This window comes from Lepidochelys kempii, chromosome 17 (genome assembly GCF_965140265.1).
Source record: "Lepidochelys kempii isolate rLepKem1 chromosome 17, rLepKem1.hap2, whole genome shotgun sequence".
In the NCBI taxonomy this organism is placed as follows: Eukaryota; Metazoa; Chordata; order Testudines; family Cheloniidae; genus Lepidochelys; species Lepidochelys kempii.
In genome coordinates, this window is record NC_133272.1 from 17357161 (window position 1) to 17381548 (window position 24388).

At 39.1% G+C, this 24388-nt stretch overlaps 1 protein-coding gene across 5 annotated transcripts in view; it reads left to right on the top strand.

The window, feature by feature from the left end:
- Window positions 1-22939, top strand: part of ZZEF1 (zinc finger ZZ-type and EF-hand domain containing 1) — an 82317-nt gene extending 59378 nt beyond the window's left edge. For 2 of the 5 annotated variants that reach the window (XM_073316182.1, XM_073316186.1), the window contains 15 exons: window positions 223-355; window positions 2451-2647; window positions 3264-3383; window positions 4398-4583; window positions 4921-5021; window positions 5610-5745; window positions 8511-8891; window positions 10586-10729; window positions 11848-12016; window positions 14083-14181; window positions 15042-15207; window positions 16084-16137; window positions 16770-16923; window positions 18765-18836; window positions 20199-22939. In XM_073316182.1, the coding sequence (XP_073172283.1) occupies window positions 223-355; window positions 2451-2647; window positions 3264-3383; window positions 4398-4583; window positions 4921-5021; window positions 5610-5745; window positions 8511-8891; window positions 10586-10729; window positions 11848-12016; window positions 14083-14181; window positions 15042-15207; window positions 16084-16137; window positions 16770-16923; window positions 18765-18836; window positions 20199-20273 (2187 nt within the window). In that variant the 3' untranslated portion in view covers window positions 20274-22939. The remainder of the gene's footprint in view (window positions 1-222; window positions 356-2450; window positions 2648-3263; window positions 3384-4397; window positions 4584-4920; window positions 5022-5609; window positions 5746-8510; window positions 8892-10585; window positions 10730-11847; window positions 12017-14082; window positions 14182-15041; window positions 15208-16083; window positions 16138-16769; window positions 16924-18764; window positions 18837-20198) is intronic. The other 3 variants (XM_073316183.1, XM_073316184.1, XM_073316185.1) reach the window with 3 other exon arrangements.
- The last annotated feature ends 1449 nt before the right edge of the window (window positions 22940-24388 follow it).

Here is a 24388-nt window from a genome sequence, read left to right on the forward strand (position 1 = left end):
TAATATGCACCTGAGGTATTTTGTTACAAAAATCTACTTCATATGTCTAAATACCAGCATATATTTGGCAATGGACAATTGTTTAAATAACAAGTATGGTATTAACTGTAACCAAAATGCAGCCACATATATAAGATAATGTAAAAAATAAAAGTTCTAAGTATTATACGAAGTTAGACTGGTAACTGAAGTCCTTTGTCTCCCTTTGTTTTGCTAATGCAGGTGCTGTGTATGGGAACTCGCTCCGTGTACATGGATAATGCCAATGAGCCTCATAATGTTATCATTCTAAAGCACTTTACTGAGAAAAACAGGGCGGTTGTTGTAGACATCAAAACCCGGAAAAGGAAAACAGGTTCCTTGACATTCTTATATCTAAGAATCATGTGATATTTCCTTACAGTATCTCCTATGAGTACCCAAAACCTGAAGTTTTAGTAAATGATTTTATACAGAGCTTTATGAGCTGGATTCCTTATAGAAAATATATCTGATTTCCACCCATAAAGCAGAACAAATTTTTTAGGTTTCTGCTAAACTAATATAACATCACTTGGTACAAGAATTTTTGCTTTTATAAATGTACTCAGAATATGACACTTCCTATTGTAGTTGCAGAGACTTCACAAAACAGTCCTTGTATCTGAAGTTAACATGACAGTTGTTTATTTGGTCATTGCTGCTGTCTTGTCCTTTTTTTGTGAGCGTTTAAAAGGTTTTAATTAATTGCAAATTTAAAAATACTTACTCCTCCAGCATATACTTAACCCCGCCACCCAAAGGAGCATGCACAGCATAAATATATGCTGGTCAGTTCACTCTGCTGCCCAGAAATGAATCTTCAAATATCTTAATGGCCATTCTGACAGTAAATATGACATGAGCACCTACTAGCAGATGGAGTCTGGGGGGTGGGGGAGAAAGGCCCTATGAAATATGCTAATTGTCAATAAAGGGACCAGTGTTAGCTGTGACCCAACCAGGTTTTTCCTGTCCCATTGCAAAGAATGAGGCTATGTAGTCAGATAAACCCTACTTTTTTAATACTACACAATTTCAAGTCTGTGAAATCTCCCCTGAAAGTTATGAAATAAGACTAAACAAGAAACTTTGACAGTCATGCTACATTCAATGCAAAAATGATTGTCCTGTACCAGATGTGCTGATCTGTAGTCTAGGGAGGATGTGTTATCTCTGACATCTTAGAATGATGCATTCTGGGGCATGGCAGTAGAATGGGCTTGCTAGTGTAACCTTTAAATTTGCTTTAAAGGGTGTCTTTTGTTTGTACTGGACACTCTGCATACTGTAGTTGTATTGCAAGCAAAATCCAAAATAAAGACTTTTTAAAATTTAATTTTACCTTGTTCAGAAAAATCACAAGGTAAAGCCCAAATAGAAATTGCATAGTAAACAAAACAAATTATGAAAGTTGATCTTTTCAGTCTTAGCATATAGTGTTTAGTGGCAACACATAACTCTACCAGTGCACTAAGATTTTGAAACTAATAAAACAAATACTATTATGCATGCCAGTAACATTGAAAGTATTGTAGTACTTAAAAGTAGGTGGAAAGCAAAGGATTATCTAGTTAAGAAGCTTCACTTTGATAATCAGGAAGGTTCAGACATATAGGTGTGGACTCTCTTGTTTTCTCATTGGTTGAGTCAAAAATGGATCAGGCATTAGCAGGAATAGTGAAAGGAGGACATAATAATTTAATTCACCAGATCAGTTTTGGGTCATTAGTTTTCCCTCATTTTGTCTGTTCCGTGAGATAACACTTGTACTTCTGTGCCCACTGACTCTCTGTCTAGTGCTAAACAGAAGTATGTGCTATTTTTAACTATACTTGCGATTATTTTCAGTACAAAGGAAGTGGTAAGAAGACAACTCACTATCCAAGCATTTTTATTCTGTACTAAAAGGGAAGAGAACATTTTTATCAATACGCTCCAACAAAAATGAGGAAAATGTGTAGCTGTAGCAAAACTGTATGCCCTCATGAAGGAATTCATGTCACCAGTTTTAAATGTGATTCTGCTTTATTGGAATTTAATTCCCACATTAATTATTGACTTGAATATACTTGTCTAGTTTTAACTTAATGCTTAGTGTTAGGAGAGGACTTGCCAGCATCTCTTTTGCTGTGATTCCTATAAAAAACTTAAGTTAGGCTGCTAGTGTGCTTAGACTGCGGCGTATCCTACTGATCTGTATTGTCTCCCTTGTACTCTCTTGCTGGTCTGTGTGTCTGGCCACATGTTGCCTTTTGTTTTATACTTTAGATTATAAATTCTTTGGGGGCAGGTTCTGTGTTTGTGCAGCCTGGCACAATTGGACCCTGGTCCATGACTGGGTCTCCCAGACGCTACATTAATACAAATGATAAGTATAATAAACTGAGCCTAGAGGAAAATTCCAACATGACAGGTTTTTTTTCTTCTAGTAAAAGACTACCAGTTGGCTCAGAAATGTGAACAAGAGAGCACTGAATCCCAAACCCAGCTGAGACAGTATCTCCAGCATTTTGCTTTTATAACCAGCCACCTTTTGCAGACCAGCATGGACAGTAGCTATGCAGAGGCAGTGGAAGCCACCTGGGTCTTGTCTCTTGCTCTGAAAGGATTGTACAGAACACTTAAGGTGATTTTTTTTTTTTTTTAAATGTCTTACTAGCTACATAAAAGTTTGGAGTGAAGACTGTGAGCTGTCTGGGTCAGGGGCCATCCTATGTATGCAGCACCTCACGTCATGGGGACCTGATCCTTGAGGGGTTCTTGTAATAGCCAAGGTCATTTGTGAGACCTGGCCCCTTGCATCCTCTGCATAAAGAGTCTGAGAGCGTAGCTCAAAAGAGTAGATTAAGGAATATTGTTGACATGTGTTTGATCAATTTTCCTCTGTGATAAGGCTGACTGTGAAGATGCTGGACCATAATGGTAGATTTTGGTCAGAGTGGAGGAAATATGGGTGGGGGAATTCTCAAAACTCTGAGGAAAAAATTATGCATTTGAGTTCATCTGGCCTTTTTTGTTGTGCGGAGTACAATTAGTTTTACTCTAACAACAACGAGGTAGTAGTGGTATTACACATCTCATTGCGAGTACTGTTAAAGACTTGAGTAGTGAGAAACTCTATAGTTTTGCTGGAATTTAAAAAAAATAAAGGAGAATTATTTTTCTCATAAAGAAGGTCCTGCTCAGTTAGAATTGTGTATTGTCAGGCAGCTCTCACAGTAACTTTTCTCTCTCTTTGACAGACTCATCGTTTTGAGGAAATCCAAGCAGCCTTTCTTCAGTCGGACTTACTTAAGCTGCTGGTGAAGAAGTGCAGCAAAGGAACTGGTTTCAGTAAGACATGGCTTCTCAGAGACTTGGAAGTAAGAGAATAATAACATTTTGTGACAGTCAGTGTAGCCATTGGCATAAAAGCTCAAGGCATCGCATTTTCACCGCACATTAAACTTTTGAAGCATTATTGTTTACGTATTAAATATATTTACCATTTTGTTCCCAGAACATGATGGAGAATGCCTTTTGAGTACTGCTAGTGTTGAACTGATATAATCTGAGATTTTTGAAGGGGCTTATTGGGGGTCGGAGCCAAAGTCTCCCTGCAATTTTTTTTTCCAATTCCTTTTAGCCCTTTTGAAAATCCCAGCTTTTAACTTCAAAAATCGTATCCGTAGATCTCCAAGAGACCTATTCGATACTGATGCTGTACACAGTACTTAAGCAGATACACATGAATCATTACAATAGTGTAACTGGTGGGAGATCCAACATACACTTGGACACTTCGTTCTTTTGAACATCTGTTATTGCAGGGAGAATTGGCAGTGTGCTTTTCTATGTTATGGCAACAGACAAAGCTCTATGAGGTTTTTCTCATGGTGTCTGTACTGGCCTTGATGCTTACAGTTGATCTAAATTGGCAAGACCAAGGTGATGTGTTACCCTGCTGCTCTTCCTAATAATGAGTAGTTAATGTTACTGGGCATACTGGAGCCAAATATCTAACTTATTTATTTTTCAGGAAAGGAACTGGTGGCTAAAAAACACCATTTTGCCTGTAGATGATGATTACAGCTAACTCTATTATGTTCCCATCTTGGAGTGCTTGAATATTAATATACTCAAACTTGTTTAAGAATTAATGTTTTTTCTCTGTTTTTTTTAAATGTATGGTTAATTATTTGAGACGTCTTCATAGAAGCCTGTAAAATGTAAAGCACTTATGGAATGGGAAATGCTGTTTAAGTGCTGTTCCTCTTTAGAAAAGCATGCGTTAATAAACGTAGTCCCGGTGTTTATAATGTTCTTACAAGTGCCAGTTGCAGCTACACTAATACTACCTACAGGTGTTATACCATATGTTGCCTTTCTCCATGCAGATTTTGTCAATAATGCTGTACTCCTCAAAGAAGGAGATCAGCTCCCTGGCTGAACGTGAGGATACAGAACTAGAGGAAAGGGACCGAGATCAGAACGTGGACCCATCCATCAGTCCCATTGATCTGGATCAGAGCAAACTTGATCCTCTAGAGGGCTTGGATGAAGCAACCAAAATATGTTTCTTGGTACTTATTAGACTTAACTGTTTTTCCCATTTCTGAAGATACTGTGCCTCATTTGGATTACACAAAATTGTTTCCATATGTTGGTCTTTAATACAGATTTTACTTTTAATTTTTAGTTATTCATAAACTGATTCTGGTATTATTGCTTAGATTAAGTATAATTTTATGCTTGGACTGCAATAATAAATATTTCTAATGTTTTTAGTAAATTATTGCTGTAGAGATTATGAAATTCATAAGTCCTTTATTCATGTGCTGAACAGGAAAAATGTGTGTGTAGATAACCCCAATTGAAATTCATCTTTCCTCGCCTAACCTTACCTCAGTTTTATTTCAGATGACGCATGACGCACTCAATGCACCATTGCATATTCTTCGTGCCATGTATGAGCTGCAGATGAAAAGAACAGATTCTTTCTTTTTGGAAGTTCAAAAGAGGTAAGTGAACTATTGAATCCAGCAGAAAAAGTCATTGAATGTGAAAGGTAACTTTTACTCAGTTAACAGGGAAGCTAAGCAGAAACTGCTGTAAAGAAAAGGATATGGAGCTGCTTTGTAGTGTTTCCTAAAATGTAATTGGAAAATTGACTCCTGTTACATTTGGAACTGTAGATGTGAGGACAGAAGCTAACATTTTTGAAGTATGTTGTATGTTCCTTTTGGATAACTTTACTCACATGCACAGTATATCTCTGTAGAAGAAACTGCTTTTATGGATGGAAAGTCAGCAAAATACCAGTATTTCTCAAGTGTCCTCCTAACTGAGGAAGAGTGATGTGCATAGACTTACTGGCACTCAGAGCAGCTTCTGGTACCATCTGCTTCTTACCAAATCAAGTTGGAAGACATGAACGTATTTTTCAGTTAATAAGATCAAACAAGAATGTTATTTGATCTGACCTCACAAAAGAGTAAGGCAGTACTTGGATAAGAGCTTTCTAAATGCAAGTCAGGGAAGCTTTACATGCAAATATATCTTTTTTTTTTTTTTAAAGTTTATTGACTGCAAAATTTGTCGCTTTTAAGGTTTGATGGAGATGTAATTACAACAGATGAAAGGATCCGAACACTGGCCCAGAAATGGCAACCCAGCAAGCGTTTGAGATTGGAAGAGCAGAGTTCGAAAGCAGTGGATACAGACATGATCATCTTGCCATGTTTGGTGTGTGCTCTCTTTTTAAAAAAAAAAAAAAAAAGAAAGAAAAAGGGGGAGGGGAAGAAAAGAAAATTTGATATCACAAGACTTGGTAAAAAGAAAAGCAGTACTTGTGGCACCTTAGAGACTAACCAGTTTATTTGGACATAAGCTTTCGTGAGCTACAGCTCACTTCATCGGATGCATGTGAGCTACAGCTCACGAAAGCTTATGCTCAAATAAATTGGTTAGTCTCTAAGGTGCCACAAGTACTCCTTTTCTTTTTGCGAATACAGACTAACATGGCTGCTACTCTGAAACAAGACTTAGTGATTCAAATAATTTAGAAGGTCTGAATTTAAGATTGTTGTTAAAGCTCCTGAGATTAATCTGTTTTATTGTGTTAAAAAGAATAGGCAAGATATCAGCAAGAACTTAGCTTTCTTCTCTGCAGCTTCTCTCTTGAAGATTTAGAAGAACTAGATTTTCGATCAGGAGAACAAATTATGGCTTTATTGGAATGCTATGAATTCCTTATCTCATACAAGAGAGATTTGACCTAATATACAACCATAAACATGTACACTGACCACCTCACTGCAATGTAACCATGCTTCAGTAATACCAAAGAATGGTGAATCTGTTTTGCCAAAATGGACAGCATGACTCTAGTAGCAAAAGAGAAGTTAAGTGAATATATAACTAGGTAGCAAGTGTCAATTAACCGTATATTGGGATGCAACTAAAATGCAGGAAATCTTGAATCTAAAATGCAGGCCCAACATGGATCCATGGAGAAGCTCAGGTATTTATGGGCATCACTAATCTTCACTTACAGGAAACATATATTTAAAACATTAATTTCTTTTAAAAAACAGCTTATTTAATACTTACTGGCTTCTACAAATGGATAATGATCTGGAGGATGGTGTGGATTGCACCCTCAGCAAGTTTGCGGATGACACTAAACTGGGAGGAGTGGTAGATACGCTGGAGGGTAGGGATAGGATACAGAGGGACCTAGACAAATTGGAGGATTGGGCCAAAAGAAATCTGATGAGGTTCAACAAGGACAAGTGCAGATTCCTGCACTTAGGACAGAAGAATCCCATGCACCGCTACAGATTAGGGACCGAATGGCTAGGCAGCAGTTCTGCAGAGAAGGACTTAGGGGTGCCAGTGGACGAGAAGCTGGATATGAGTCAACAGTGTGCCCTTGTTGCCAAAAAGGCCAATGGCATTTTGGGGTATATAAGTAGGGGCATTGCCAGCAGATCGAGGGACGTGATCGTTGCCCTCTATTCGACATTGGTGAGACCTCATCTGGAGTACTGCGTCCAGTTTTGGGCTCCAAAAGGATGTGGAGAAATTGGAGAGAGTCCAGCGAAGGGCAACAAAAATGATTAGGGGTTTGGAACACATGACTTATGAGGAGAGGCTGAGGGAACTGGGATTGTTTAGTCTACGGAAGAGAAGAATGAGGGGGGATTTGATAGCTGCTTTTAACTACCTGAAAGGTGGAACCAAAGAGGGTGGATCTAGACTATTCTCAGTAATAGCAGATGACAGAACAAGGAGTAATGGTCTCAAGTTGCAGTGGAGGAGATTTAGGTTGGATATTAGGAAAAACTTTTTCCCTAGGAGGGTGGTGAAACACTGGAATGCGTTACCTAGGGAGGTGGTGGAATCCCCTTCCTTAGAAGTTTTTAAGGTCAGGCTTGACAAAGCCCTAGCTGGGATGATTTAGTTGGGATTGGTCCTGCTCTGGGCAGGGGGTTGGACTAGATGACCTCCTGAGGTCCCTTCCAACTCTGATATTCTATGATAAATCTGTATTTGATATTGCGAAGATCTACAATATAGTGTCGTGGTAATTTATGGATGTTCTCATTTAATGACCATCCACAAAAAGATTAAGCATGGATTCATAGTATTTTAAGGCCTGAGGACATATCATAATCTAGTATGACTTTTCGCATTGTATGGGTCATAGAATTTCATCCAGTCATTCCAGTATCTACCCCACTGATTTGTGCTTGAAGTGCACATATCTTTTAGAAAAACATCCAGTCTTGATTTTAAAGACTCCAAGGAATGGAGAATTAACCACATATATTGGTAATCTGTTCCAGTACTAAACTTACCTTCAGTTTAAAAAAAAAAAAAAGAAAGAAATTGCATCTTTGTATTCTTTGCATATTTGATACCTTAGTACATTTATGGCTTATCTAAAATGACATTGAAAAATGGGCCCATTTTCCACTAAACAAGAATGAAGATAGATCCATGTTTGGTACTGGGCATTTGAGTTCCTTAGTAGACTAGCATGGCTTGTGGAACACCGTGGTATTTGACAGAAATGCCAGCTAGATCTTCACCAAAGGGTCAGGAAGGAAATAAAGCTGCTAATTTCTTAGTCCCTCTTCAGTGGCTGTGATTACTGGGATAATCAGTAGTTACAATACATCTAACAGGAGAACCACAAAAAAGGTGTGGAGCATTATCACTAGTGCTTCACCTGTACAATTCAGCTTAAGTTTAAGCTCTCAGTGTTCAGAATCGGTTGGTTCTTGCCTGCATTTAATATCAGTGGTATATAATTTGTAATGATATACATTAATACCAGGGGCAAACTTAAGGTAAATTGTCCACAGGCAGACTTAGTTGTGTTCTCTATGAAAGATTGGATCTTGTAATTTTTGATGAGTCTATCAACCTGTAAACAGCTAATTAAACTTTTGGTCATAGATTTGTAGACATGAAGAAGTAAATTGCTCTGAATCTGTTTTCAGGCTTGTGCTTGTCTTTTACAGTCAAAACCTGTACTCTGTGATAAAGCCACTGAGGAATCCAATCCCATTACCCAGAAACTGATAACCAACACGGAGAGTGATCTCCAGCTTAGCTATGCCAAACAGCGTCGTACCAAGAGTTCCATACTCTTACACAAAGAGCTGGATTCCAGGAGCAAAAAAGCTGTGCGGGATTACCTGTATCGGGTGAACGAGGCTACTGCTGTTCTTTATGCCAGGCATGTACTTGCCTCGTTGTTGGCTGAATGGCCTGATGACATGGCAGTAAATGAAGAAATCCTGGAGCTCAGTGGCCCAGCGCACATGACTTACATTTTGGACATGCTTATGCAGCTAGAGGAGAAGCAGCGATGGGAGAAGGTAATTGGACTGCATTTGTATGTCTGAGTCAATCCGATATGTACATAAACTTCCAGCTGATTAGCAAACTCCCAGAGATACTTGTGATTCTTTTTAAAAAAAATAAATACAAAACCTTCAAAGACTTTAAGCTTCAAATAATATATTTCTTCTATAATAAAAACTCCGTTCTCAGCCAGAAACAATGGGGTTTGACAATATTTTTACAAAAGGACTTTGTGACCAACAGAAAACTGAAAAACATACTTCTTTTGGATGCAGCATTTCAAATAAATGAGCAATTAGGATGGGGAAAATTCTGTTCTGCATAGAAGTCAATGGGATAAGGAGCCAAATTTGAGTGCTGTTTTTAGCTTGGTTTCAGTATGTATTTTAAAAATCTTCTGTGTATTAAAAAATAAAAGTTTGTTACCAGCAAACAGGGTCTCAGAATTGTAGCTGAAGACAAGTAATAACTACCTAGCTATCCATACAGCACCTAACATAGTTGTGTCTCCAGATTAGGGCTTTTGGACACTACTGGAATATAACTAATAAAGTGTGTGTGCATATCCAGGAAACAAATACTCCTCCAATATCTTTTCTTGCATTATTCAGCTGGCTGTTTCACCATGCCTCATCTCAGCCCTGGCCTCTGTTGCACACATGCTTAGAGCTTAGGTTAAGAACTGGTTGTTAATCAAAAAGAAAATTGAAATATCCGGACTTCCTCATTAATTTACGTACAGGAATTTGAGTCCATTTTGTCCTCACGTATTCTTAATTTTTGGCTTCCTGAGTTAAGTCAGAATCATCCATTGCCATAGATATGTTCAGACTTCCCAGATACTGGAAGAAAGAAGTAGCGTTTTAAACTTTGTCTTTATTTTTTTTTAAAGTAAACATATATATTTTTCTAAAACCAAAGGTTGTTTGCTAGTAAACATCCTGGTTATATCAATATGGTTTTAAATATCAACTTTGAGTATCCTAGTCTTAAAAATCCAAACAAATACCATTTAGTCTAGAGTCTGCATTTCAGACTCTGCTTCCACTATCACCACTTTGTTTATGGATAGGACCTATATTAATTGTGACATTCATTACAGCAGAAGACTAATTTTAAAACAAAACACTAGTACTTTTATAACCATGGTAGGGGGATATTTGATAAGACTCATTTTTGTAGGTAGGATTGTGCAATATGAAACCTGAAGTATTTGACATTGTTGCTTAAAACTGAAACTCCTTGCAGATATGGAAGGTAAAGGGTCTATCTGGTATGTTAACAAAATTCTCTGGATCAAAATTACTTGCCTTATTTGTCTTAGGCTTTATTTACCTATCTCAATCTATTGTGGTATTGTGGGATTAGCCTTTTATGCCAACATCTGTGCAGTGAGGTTAGACAATTTCTGGCCTTCCAAAGTTGTCTCAATACACAAGAATCTCTTTAAAGTAACACGCAGGATTTGAAACACAGTCCAAGGACTAAATTAAACCTTCCACATTTACAGGAGACAATACACACACCTAGTAAGGCCAGTTGGCAATTTCATTTATGAGTTTCTCTTTTACTTCCTATCAGTGGCTTGTTTTCCCTCTTCTGAGGGCCGTGTTGCTAAAACAACTTTTTTGTCAATCCTTGTCAAATCCGACTACAAATGCTGATTTGATAGCAAATTGACCTTGCATGATGTGTTGTATTTCCTCAGATCTTGCAGAAAGTGCTGCAGGGATGCAGTGAGAGCATGTTGGGAACAATGGCGCTGACTGCCTGTCAGTTTATGGAGGAACCTGGAATGGCAATCCAAGTGCGGGAATCCAAACATCCTTATAACAACAATACTAACTTTGAGGTAATTTACGTATGTTACAGTGCAGTGAGTGTGCATGGGTTGTGCATGAATTGAATAGATTGGGTGGGATTCTCAAAAGCACCTTGGTGGCTTATGGAGCCCAAGTCCTGTTGCCTTCCACTGGGTTCAGACAATGGTACTTGTGTTCCTAACCTGTTGAGGCACTCCCTGGAAAAATCTCACTCGTGACCTTTCAGTGAGCAGGACGTTCCCGATAATTGAAGTTTCACCTTGTACAAGAATATATAAGTAAGGGTCCCACTCAATGAGGTACTTAAGTGTGCGCCTCATTTAAGCATGCGAGTAGTCCCATTAACTTCATTGGGACTACTCATGTGTTTAAAACTAAACCTATGCTGAAGTACCTGGCTGAATTTTATGGGTTTAATAGGCAACAAATTGTACTTTCATCCAAGGGCCTGTTTCAACAAGCATCTCAAATTCTTGAGACATCAGTGGAAAATTAAGTATGAAACTTCTTACTGTGTTTTTAGTTTTGGGCTACCTTTCCTCTACACACAGTCTTAATGATTCTCTTTTCCTGATATTAGTTGGCAGCACCGTACTAGTTTAGAGAGTAAAAGGCAGTCATCTGTTCTAAGAGAGCACTCAACAGCACCATGAGTGACATCTCCCCAGTGTCCCATATTGGGCAAAGAGATGAAGCAAAGAAAGGGGGCATGTGGATAGAATAAAGAGGAATGTCCCCTGGAACCAGAAATTCTCATGGCAACCCTGGGAGTTTTCTTAGCTTTTGTATGTAGTAGGAATTCTGTTGTGAGGGTTTTTTAGTATACGCAATACTATCGTTTAAGATGTGCCCTGGAGGTCAGTATCTTGGAAACTGGCTTTCTGGATTAGTGCATCAGTTTACAGGCATACAGGATTACTGTGCTCATTTAAACATGAGCACTTCTAGAAATTAGATTTTGCAGACTCTTTTATGTGTAGTTGGCAGTGTCGACAGCACTCTTTGAACTAGCCCACAACCAAACTAATGAAGACTCTTAAATAGAAATGTCGTAATCTTTGTTATACCTTATTTGAAATCTGCCTTTTGAGTATTTGTATACAGATACAGTGCAATGGTGTGGGTGTTATCTGTTTGCCTTCCTCAGGATAAAGTTCACATCCCTGGTGCTATCTATCTCTCAATCAAATTTGACTCTCAGTGTAATACAGAAGAAGGTTGTGATGAATTAATCATGTCCAGCAGCAGTGATTTTCAACAGGATCGGCACAGTTTCAGTGGGTCTCTGCAGAAGTGGACTGATTTTGAGCTTCCAGGTAAGTGGACCGTGTAGATCTACAATGAATGTGAGTACAAACAAGTGTAGAGAGCTACTGATAGCCTGTGATGTGAGAGACTGAGATCTTAGTGTCAGTTATTCCCCTGATGTTTGGCAAAACTTCTGCTCTTACCCCATCTCCTCTTTGCTCAAATACATTTTGTGTTCTCCATTTGCTTTGTAGAACTAGCCTGAAAGCAACAGGGATGAAATTCAATAAAGACAAGTGCAAAGTACTACACTTAAGAAGGAAAAATAAAATATGCAAATACAAAATGTGTAATAACTGGCTAAGCATAGTACTGCTGAGAAAGATTTGGGGGTTACAATGAATCACAAATTCAATACAAGCCCACAATGTAATACAGTTGTGCCAAAGACTAATATCGTTCTGGGGTGTATTAACAGAAGCATTGTGTAAAATGCAGGAGGTAATTGTTCCACTCTGCTTGGCACTGGTGAGGTCTCAGCTGGAATACTGTGTCCAAATCTGGGCTCCCACAAATTGGTTGGAGTCCAGAGGAGAGCAACAAAAATTTAAAAAAAGGTTTTAAAAAACTGATCTATGTGGAAAGGTTTAAAAAAAGGGGGGAGGAGGGCATGTTTAGTGTTGAGAAAAGAAGACTGAGAGGGGACTTAATTATAGTCTTCAGATATGTTAAGAGCTGTTACAAAGAGGACAGTGATAAATTATTCTGTGTCTGCTGAAGGTAGGACAAGAAGTAATTGACTTAATCTGCAGCAAGGGAGATTTAGGTTAGATATTAGGAAAAACTTTCTAACTAGAAGTATAGTTAAACACTAGAACAGGTTACCAAGGGAGGTTGTGGAATTCCCATCACTAGAGGTTTCCAAGAACAAGTTAGACCAACACCTGTCAAGGATGGTCTAGGTATATTTGACCCGTCTCAGTACACAGGGCTGGACTAAATGACCTCTCTCGAGGTCCGTTCCAGTCCCATTTCTATGATTCTGTGATTGGACTCATTTTGCAAGTTATGCACTAACTTGACTATTAACTTATTGCATGTCCTAGCATAGACTTCTGAGGCAGCATTGCAAGGGCTTTCTGATTTGGAGCGCTGGTGGCAGCTATAAGTAACCAAGTGGATAGAGGTATTTTGTGTTTTGGAATTATAGTTTGATAGCTACCTTGCCCTTTCAGAAAGTCATAGCTTGAATATAAAAACAGCAAGGACTTCTTGGATTGCTCCACAGCCTGATCATAAAACTGTTAAACTTTTTGAAAACTCTTCTTGAATTGAAGGGTTTACTTGTCACCAATGTTGAGTGACCAGATACAACAGTTTAATTCCTGTAGTGGAAGTCTGCAATTCTGCACTGCTTTTCTGACAAGTCATTTCAGAGCATCATCCCAGAAGTTACGTGAATAGCTAAGTGTCACGTGCCAGCTTATGGACGTGCCATGGAAACAAGGGCTACTGACATTGAAATGAACAGCCATAGACATGTTGTTTTATGTACTGCCTTCCATAGGCAGTACACAAAAGAGAAGGAAAAAAGAGAGCTTCCTGGAAAGGAGCCTCTTGAAAAACATCCTTTGTACAGAAAAGAGGTTTCAGAAGCTTAAGGACTCCCATCTGGTAATTAAAAGCAGTGATCCCTGCTTTAGTAACTTACTATCTTTTCTTGTTAATGTACTGGAAATTCTGCTGGACATATAAGGGTTTTGGTTATCTCATAAATATCTCCTAAATCATTAATCGTTCTCAGTACAGTCAGAAAAAAAGGTTTATTAATGTGCACTACAGTTTCCTTTATAATCTCCCCACTTGTCTGAAGCAACTATCTGACAAAAAATATAGAAAGCATTAATCTCTGTGTGTGTATTTTTATACACTGGTGGCAGCTGTTTTGCATTGTGGATCAGTCTCCCATTTGTCTTATGTTCTGTTCACTTTGGAATTACCAGAAGAATAAAAGATGATCTCATCTAGAAGCAAATTATTTTAATAATCTTTTCTGCTGTATTCTTTGTTATAGTACCTTATTGAGTTATTGTTTTTTCTAATGTGGATGGTTTTTTCCTTCCCTGCTGCACAGGAGATACACTGTATTATCGGTTTACCTCTGACATGAGTAATACTGAATGGGGTTACAAGTTTACAGTGACAGCAGGTCACCTTGGAAGGTTCCAGACAGGTAAGCTCCGTTCAGAGTGTGACCAAAGGGACTTATTGTAATTATTTTGATCCATGCTTTCACAATTTTTTTTGTATAAATATTCCTTGGCATATACTTCTTTAGGTTGCTTAGCGTAGGCTTTTTTTTCCCCTCAAGTGTTCTTAAAAGACGATCTAGCGTTGTGACTTGATTCATTGTGTGACTTGGGTTTTGATGAGTGACTTCTAGTCACACTGGCTTAACACTGACAGCAGTATCTAAATGCTGAAGCTTGAAAACACAGAGACCAGTCACACACACAATCTCCAGGATACTTGCCATAATTTATGCCCTGGGTTTAACAGGCCACTTCAGAGTTGTCATAATAATGATAAACGTAAATGGAGGTAATTTAAGTTGTGTTTAAAGAATAATTATATCGGTTATGATGGACTGCTTCTGGTTTTCATTTGCAGATGCAGTGTGAAAGGCTTTGCTGGTTTATTTAACAGATTAATGATATTTTTAATAGTCTTTTGAAATATGCATCTGGATTGTGAATGCTTTGCAGTTGTCTTAGGCCTACTGTCCCGCCGATATTAACTAGGGCTCAAATTCTGTTGTCCTTCCCTGGGCAAAACTCTCATTGCAAATATTAGGATTAGGATTTTCAAATATAGGTGTAAGGAATTTAGCCACGTAACTCCCATTAATTTTTGCCCAAGAAAGGACTAAGGATGACAGGAGTTGGCCCTTATTCTCTTTCTACAGATCAAGTTTTGGTTTTTATATCTTTATCTTTGTTTGTGTAACAATTCTAAATCTATGGGGAGAAGACAGTTTTGCAGGTGAGTAGAATGTCTACCTCCAGAAATAACAACAATTCTCTTCAATTCCAGGGTTTGAGATTCTGAAGCAAATGCTGTCGAAGGAAAGGGTGGTTCCACATCTCCCACTAGCCAAAATCTGGGAATGGCAGGTAGGAGTCGCATGCTGCCAGATTGGGCATCAGCGTTTAAAGGCCATCCACCTACTCCTGAAGATAGTGCAAGGCAGCAGCCACAGGTAAGCTCATTGCTCCACATTGTCCACTACACCTGCCTCTGTGGAGAGGCAGAGAATCATAATTTAAAGCAGGCACTATAGTGGCTTGCTGATGGATATTCGCAGTGGCTTGCTAGCCAAAACCTGTTGAAGTAGTGATGTTCTGAAAATCATTTTTTTTTCTTTTTCTAGATGGCTTTTTTAAAAGATTCTATGGAACAAATCCTGTAGTCAGAATAAGTCAGATTCCATGTTGATTCTATTAAAATAAATTTAAGGATCCAAGGGTGAGTCTCCTCCTCTTAGTTAAAATGAGGAGCTCAAGAAAAAAGTGCAGACAAAACATTGCCGGATTCAATATTGCAATAAGGGTGGTAACTTTCTTTGACTTGTGTCAGGGCAAGCTTTATAAACGGAGCTATAGCTTACGGTGAGTTAATGCTTGATTCTGGGTGGCAGAGGTGATTGTGCTGGGCAGAAGTAGACAGTTGGTCAATATATGGACCCTCACTTCAGTTACAATGTTCAGTTCAGTAAAATCCTCATGGCGTCAGCAACCTCCTGCTTTTTCTAGCTCAAAGGATGTAGAAGCGTTGTATTGATCTGTATATATAAAAATATTTTTGCAGCAATTTCAGACAATGGCATACAAAATGCTTATGAACCATTGTGAATTTTGATACTTTAGCCCACATTCAAGTCTGAACAGCTGCAACTTTGCTAAAAGGTACATAGCCATTGTTCAGAGTTATTTATTACTGAATGTGTATCTAATTTCTTCTTACATTTTGTGCTTAAAAACACTTGTGCCTTTGTCTGTGGGCAACAATTTAACATAGGGTAAAATCTTCATTTTGGAAATAATGTCCTAATAATACTTCAAATTTTCTTCTGTAGTACTCTGATCAAGGCCTCTGAAGTGGAGTTCTCTTTTGATGATGCCTACTTTACGTATGTGTAGAAGAGACTATACAATACAGCAATGTTTGAATGGGAATGTGAAGAGAAGCAGGGTTGGAAACCCTGTTACTTGGAAAGTGATACTAATTACCTATACCTATGTAAAAAAAATTAGGATACCCTTTCTGTTTATAGCTTAGACTTGCAAAGTTCTAACCAGTGGAATCAAGACATTTAATGAAGTGCTGCATTCATTTATTTCAAAGACCTCAATTCGGCAATTCAGCCTTATTCAGCAAGTGCTTTGGACTTGCTTAAGTCCATGAAAATGCCTAATGTGATGCAGGGGCATAAGTGCGTTGCTGCATAGGGGAAAGAAATTAGGCATGTGCTTAAATGTTTTGACCTTGGATCAAAAAAAGTTAGGGGCCCTGCAAGCTTTTAGGATAGAGTTTTAATTATGCTGCTACATTTCTGTAACCAAGTACTTTGAAACCCAAGTCTACCTTCGTAATCAGCTTCTTGTTACATGCTTCATAGCGCTGTCGGGCAATTATCATTAGGTTTCTGCTCCCTTGAAAATATTGTTCTTTTAGTCAGAAATGGGGTCATTAATATGAGTTACCCTCATTCTGCTTAAATGACTGTTGGTGGTTTGTTTGTTTGTTTGTTTGTTTTTTAAGAGACTGTGACCTCACCTTGTTAAAGCCACTCTGGCAGCTTTTAACCCACATGGAAAATAACCTGTGCTATGACATGACCAAGCCTGGTGTTCTTCTTCTTCCTCTTCATCGTGCACTTACGGAACTTTTCTTCGTTACAGAGAACAGAGTGAATGTAAGCAATCCATTTACTCGTATGTTACCCTTTCTCCAGCAATGGGCATAGCATATAGAATGCACTGTTAGACTGCTTTCTGGCTCCTCAGCACAAATAGGTCAGGATTTCATAGGCATCAGATAGGTTGGGAGCATTTTCTCTTGTGGAGTTCAATGTCAGATTCTAATACAGGGACATATACCTATATTATGCTACCTCCTTATTAATTATACAACCTTAAATAATGGGCATATTTCTTCCTAAGGTACTAAAAGAGGCATATTCTAAGCCTCTGCCTATGCTCAGGGGAGAGCTGGGTTTGATAACCATTTGAAAACATGGTTTAAATGTGACACTCTCTGAGCTGGATTGCTATCAGTATAGACGAGGCCAATCTACACTGAAACACAGAGTCAAAATTGTACTCAAATCCTGTAACCTTGAGCATAACTATAGACCAACTGGGGGAGCTATAGACCTATCAACTGAACTTCAATATCTGGAAAGATACTGGAACAAATTATTGAACAATCAATTTGTAAGCCCCTAGAGGATAATAGGGTTATAAGTAATAGCCAATACGAATTTGTTGAGAACAAATCAAGCCATGCCAAACCAACCTAACTTCCTTCTTGGGCAGGGTTCCTGGCCTAGTGAATAGGTAGATGTGATTCTATCTTGACTTTAGTAAGTCTTGTGGCACAGTCCCATGTGACATTCTCCTAAGCAAACTAGGGAAATGTGGTCTAGTGAAAGGCTGCACTCAAAGAATAGTTATCAGTGGTTTGCTGTCCAAACTGGAGAGACGTATCTAGTGAGGTCTAGCACAAGTTTGTTCTGGGTCCAGTGCTATTCAATGTCTTAATTAATGACTTGGATAATGAAATGGAGACTGTGCTTATAAAATGTGCAGATGACACTAAGCAGGGTGGGGTTTCTAGTTCTTTGGAGGATAGAATGAGAATTCACAATGGCCTTGACAAATTGGAGAATTGGTCTGAAAACAAGATGAAATTCCATAAAGACAAGTATAAAGGATTTGAGAAGGAAAAATCAATTGCACAACTCCAAACTGGAGAACAACTGGCTAGGCAGTAGTACTGTCAAAGAGGATTTAGGGATATAGTGCATCACAAATGTAATGTGAATCAACAACATGATGCAGGTGCAAAAAAAAATAAAATGTTCTGGGGTGGATTGATAGGGTTGTAGTATGTAAGAAATGGAAGGTAATTGTCCAACTCTGGTTGGCACTGGTGAGGCTCAGCTGGAGTATTATGTTCTGTTCTGGGCGTCACTCTTTAACAAATAAATAAAAATTGATAAATGTGAAGAGTCCAGAAAAGAGGAGTAAAAATTATAAGAGGTTTAGGAAACCTGATCTGTGAGGAAAAAGAAACTGGACATGTTTAGTCTTGAGAAAAGAAGACTGAGGGGAGACTTGATGACAGTTGTCAAATATTTTAAGTGCTGTTATAAAAATTTCTCTCCATATCCGCTGAAGGTAGGACAAGAAGTAAATAAAGAAGCAAGGGAGTTAGATATTAAGAAAAAGTTTCTAACTACGATAGTAGTTAAGCTCTGGGATAGTCTTCCAAGGAAGGTTGTGGAATCGCCATCATTTGAGATTGTAAGAATAGGTTGACAAACACTTGTCAGGGATAGTCTGTGTATGTGCAGAAGGCTGTACTAGATAACTTTTCAACGTCCCTTTTAGCCCTATATTTCTATGGGTTTGTAAAAATGTTGATGAATTGGCTCTATCCTATGGAGAGTGGAATGGTAATGCTGATCTGTAGAATAACGTGGTTAAAAACACCTTGCTAAAGCAATCTCACTGAGCATGTTTCTGGCTTCAGGAGCTTGGATCTCTGCAGGACTACTTGCTTGCCTTAAATACTGAAGAGCATCTTCATCGTTGCACAGCACAGGTAAAAAAACAAAAAATCCCTGTCAGAAGTATCTCCTCTGCCCCATCCTGCAGGAGACAGCCAGTCATTCCTGATTGCGGGATAAGCTTTTTGTCAGATATATAGTCACTGCTGATTAGCACAAGATCCCAAAATTCAATTTCACTGGTTTGAATAATGATTCCTTAGATGTGAAAGGCTAGTGCCCTGATCCATACACCATCTGTTCCCTCTTCACACCCACCCCAATCTGACGTTCATATTTCAATGTAGTTGGTTACAAAAAAGAGTTTATAGTTTCAGATTATGGCACTACAGCCCCAGTGCATGAAACACAAAATCAATATAAAATAGCCGGGGGAGGAAATGGCAGCTACAAACTGACTCAAGTCACCTAACTTAGTGTTGTCTGTCAAGTGAGTGGTCTACCCTGTGAATTTAATCAGCAAGAAAACTGCCCTGTAAGTTTTTGCATCAATCTTGCAAAACTGATGGAAATTTACAAGCCCACGCATAAAATTTAGTTGTCTGCTTATTAGTATAGTGGTTGGCAATGGAAAAAAAAGTACTCTCCTATTTAAAGTTGTTTTACCTTCCCCAGATGATTTGAGTAGTCTTGCAAGATTGGTGTAGATCCAGCACTATCTGTATCTTCCTTCCTGACACCATGGTTTGGGTCCCTTTGCGCTCCTGCTGAATGAAACTACTCACAAATGGTGTCCTCCTTTATTGATAGCCACCCAAGAATAATATTACAGATAATGGCAGTTGAGTGGATGAGAGTTATCAAAACCAAAACTCATGTCCCAAATCAGGCTTTCTGCATTCCTTTTCCTATCACTTAAGTCATAGAGCCCGATTCTGCTCCCACTGAATTCAGGGGAGATTCCCTACTGAATTCAATATTAGCAGCCTTTGACCCCGAAAGAGTTATTTTTTCCAGACACTTCCTGAGTTCAGTTTTGCGCTCCCAACATCTCTGTTGCATCACCAGCTTCCTTCTTAACTGTCAACTCATTTGATATGAGACTCCTTCTTCTTCATCATAGTAAAACCCACTGTCCATTTAGAAGTGATACTACAATGGGCTTTGCCTGGTGCATCCACCTTAACTGACTTGTCCTCTACATAAGCAAAGATTTAGCAGATGGAGGCATCTGGGCAATCGGAAATGCAGTTGCTTTTTTGTTAAGCATCCAGAGCTTGTTGGATGCATGACCGTTTACTTCATTGCCAGAAGATAATCAGATGGATAGAGAACAGACTATTCCTATGTCTGTTAAACTGACACAACAGAGGGTGGCTTTTTAGAACTTAAAGTAACCATTACTTGATGGTGATAATGTTTGTGATGCTAAACTTCCTTTTCTTCCTCCCCTCCAGGCCTTGAAAAACATTGCTGCTATCAGCCTTGCCATTAACTATCCAAACAAATCAACAAGTCTCTGGAATGTTTAATACTGGCTCATGGCTGGAGTGCATGGGATAAAATAGTTTGTCCATAGAAACCTTGGAACAAACATCTTCACTCCGTTCAGGAAAAGTTACTTCAGCTTCAGCATATGGGTACTCTGCAGCCTTCCTTCCTTCCACTTTGATGTAGAATTTGTAAAAGTAAAAGCGCACTTCAAAGAAAAAGCACATTTTGGAGTAACTCACGCGTCACCTACAGTTACATACGCACATATTGTAGCATGTTAGAGTAAACAGAAAAGTATTTTTTTATTCAGAGAGTGAACGGGCGAAGATTTCTGAAGTATGAGAATGGAGAAGGCCCAGTTCTTGTATTATCTGCTCCCAGTAAAACCGAGTGACTATATCTGGAAGGGACAGCTTGAAAAGTTTTGCTGAACTTACGCTGGTACCACCAGTAGCATCCATTTTTCACTGGAAGTAAAATTAGTGAAGAAGAATCTTGGTGGACTGTGTAAGAGTAAAAATGGCTCCCACTTGAAACCTTCCATGTTTCACTTTGCTTTGAAAGCCGCTACCCATGGAGAAAAACCTGCAGCAACTAACTCAGTACTAAACTTTTAGGTTTTAAAACAAATATAGAGATTCAAAGAGCAGTTAAAAGATTCCGATGGCAGAGCACCCTTGTGAGAGGTGAAAGCCTCTACTGTTCTTTTTGGTTTGATCGATTGATCTTACCCTACTTTGTCTTAAATATGTACAATGCATTGTTCTGGTTTAGTGCAAAAACCACAATGGCTCCCTTGGAGTAGCTTTCGAAGATGTGGTATGAGAAGCTGAGGCGCACTGGCTGTGATGCATAACTTGTATGTTTCTCAAAGATGGCATCTTTCCAAGAAATTATTCATGGCATAATTTTTTCTTAACTCTTTGTTACTGGTGGCCCAGGAGCTCCTTCTGGTGAACATTGGGAAACCCTGATTCCCAGCATCAAGGGATGATGGGGGGGTTAGTGATTAACCCAATTTATCTCATATAGCAATAACTGCATTACTCCTGCTGAATGTGGAATAAATAGCAGACCCCTGTGTTGAAATAAATTGGCTTTAATCTTGCCCAAATTTGCTGGTTATTCCGTTTCCAAAGAAGATTGCAAAGAGCTTAAAGGGTTGTGGGGCTACATTTTGTGTGTGCTAATTGCCTGGTTGGTTTTGTTGAATGTAAAATCTGCAAAATTTCTATTCTGCTTAGATTTTTTTTTTCCAGAATGAAACTATGAAGAAAGCAGAGCCAGATGCATCTGTAGTGGAGACTGGAAAGCTGATCAAAATGGCATAAGGACAATGACTGTGTTGGAACGGAGTGTTGTGTTCACTGGTCTTATTTGTCCAAAAAGGCCAGTGGGTAGCACTGTCATGTGTATAGGAGCCCTGCATTTGGGAATAGTTTGTGGAATGGTGCTCTTCCAGCCACCTGGGACTGGGAGTATCTTAAAGGCGGTGCTATTTCCCTCTGGGAGGGAAATGTGCAACGTGCTTTAGTGCCCCCATTTTTTGGGTGGTCATTGGTGCTGCAGCCTTGGAAGTAGCAAGTTGGCTCCTATTCCATTAGGAGAATGGAAGGCCAGTACTGTTGTGGGAGGGAAGTGTAAACTGGAAGGGGTTAAAAACTGAAGACCCTCATTGGCACCAGAAGTTGCAATCACCTTCTTCAGGGGATGGGATGGCTCTCTTAGTCAAAGCAAATCCTAGAGTGGAGGAAGAACTTGTCCTCTGCCCAAGTTTGGAAAGAGGCAGAGAAATGCATACTCCTCTGAAAACACGCCTGCAATATTACATAATGAAAGTTCGTTCCCTCTCCCTTTCCAGGATGAGAGACTTTTGAGTACTAAACATGAGATTTACTTGTCATACCTTTAACTCCTAGATAAAGGAATTTGCAGTCTTATGCTTTGGTTCCCTCTTCATGATGCCTTTAAACTTGTCAGCTGACTGCAGGAGAGGCTAGGAGCTTCCCTGATCAACCAAATGCATGTCTCTTTCTGACAGTGTGAACTCCTGCTGGAGAATCTGGGGTGGGGCAAGGGTTATTACACCAAAACTATGGTCCTCTTCTGAAGTCCACTTCAATGAACAGTGTGTATTGTATCAAAGGGTCAGATGAGCATTTTAAAACTGCTGCTCTGGGACAATGTGGATTTCCTACCCACTGTCTCGGAACGAGTCCCTGGCTAATTGGTAACGTTATACGATAGATTGATTGTGCTGTATGTAAGGTATGTGATGCGCTGTTGAGATCTGCCTATGTTTATTTACAGAAGGTTTTTTCCTCTTTTTACATCAGGATTACAGACTGTACAGAGATCTGTCACTGATCCTATCATGGCGTTTCCTCATCCTCGTTCTTTTTCTGTTGCACTGCATTTTTACTTTCTATATAACAATATGCATAAAGGCTGTAAGAATGACACAGGAGTGGCCAAAATTACTATCTAGGTGTACCACTTACTACCCTTATCAGCAGGTCTGCCAGTCAGCCATCTTGCTCTCAAAGGGCTGCAAGTGGCATTAGCTGCTAAATATTCTTTCCAACCACTAGATGGAACTGAAGGGCTGTCACCTGGCTTGACACTGAGTCAGTCTTTCACTGCCTTACAACATGCTGGTTCATTGTGGGTTTTTAGGGGTGCAAGAAATATTGATTTTTTTTTTCTATCATGTAAAAAGGGGAGGAGGAGTAATTATGACCAATAGCTCTCTGAAATCCTGCAGCAGTTCCAAGTGGATGCAGATGATACTGTGGAATAGTACAAAGCTGGCTGGAAAACAGGTATGCTGAAAAAAAAAATGTGCCTAATTAAAAAACGATTGTGTCCTGATTCACAGATGATGTATTTAAAACAAATCACATTGTTCCTAATGATACATGTGACTTGCTTTCATTAAACACTTTAAGAGGTTTTTAATTTTTTTTTCTTACGGGTTTACTACTTTGCAATTTTTATCGTTTTTGGTTGTTTGAAATAGATCAGACCTTTAGATTTATTCCAGTTCAGCTCAACATGTAACAAGAAAGTTATAGATGTGGGTAAAATATGCAAACGAAGAGAAATATATTGTAAAAATTCTATAAAAAGTACAACACGGTGTCTGTAGTTTTCTGTTTTTCTTTCCCTCACTGAAGATTAAATATTGAATTTGCAGCAAGAGCTAGAGGTTTACTTTGAGTGTTAATCATTAGGGGCAGGATGACTGTAAGTAAGCCTGCTTGTCCTCCATAGTATTTTATAGCTGATATCACACTCTGCCACACAAACATCACATGAGGCTTGGCTTGGCTCCCATCCTGCAATTGGTTCCATGTGGACTGACCCCTGTGCCTATATAGAGGCCCATTGACTTCAGTGGGGGTCTGTCTGTGTGGATCCAGTTGTAGGGTTGGGCCACAATTTGTTTCATGGTGGTGGTTCACACCTATAGAGTTCTTGTACAAGTGTGAATCTTGGCTACATTGAGAGACACTTCTGTGCCATAGCCACTCCCATACTGTAAATAGGAGGAGGTTGCTGGCAAGGGTGATTCTCCCCACTGGTCCATTAGAGCTGTAGTTTGTTGGCCTTCTAAGCATGCTACAAAGCCTATTTATTTACACAGGCTTTTTCCTGAGAGGCTGGTTAGTGGGAACATGAGGGTTTTTCCTTGGAGTGGCAAGTTGGGAGTCTCTGGCATTTGGCCAGTCCGGAAGTTGGTTTCCCCTTTTGTACAAGGCCAAAGAGATTTGTCATGAGTGTGTTTACTAAATACGTATTGATAACCTGAACTGTAGGATGCACTATACTTGAGTGATCCTCTAAGGGCAAGGAGAATCTAGGACAGGGATGTTCCTCTCACATTATTGTGAGCAGGATCAGGCTGTAAACTAGCTGTTTTCATTCATTTATTGTGGGATGCACTACTTTTTCCACCCCTGCTGCTTTTAAGAGCAAAACTCAATGGCATGCTTAAAGCAAAATAAGCAAATACCATTGACCTTTCCTGCCCCTCCCACGCATCTGTACCTACACGCTCTTAGTCTGTTGCCACAACCCCTTCCAGTTAATAGCATCCGAGCTTCTTCTGTCTAATCCTTTAAGAAACTAAATCCTTTTAATATGTTAGACT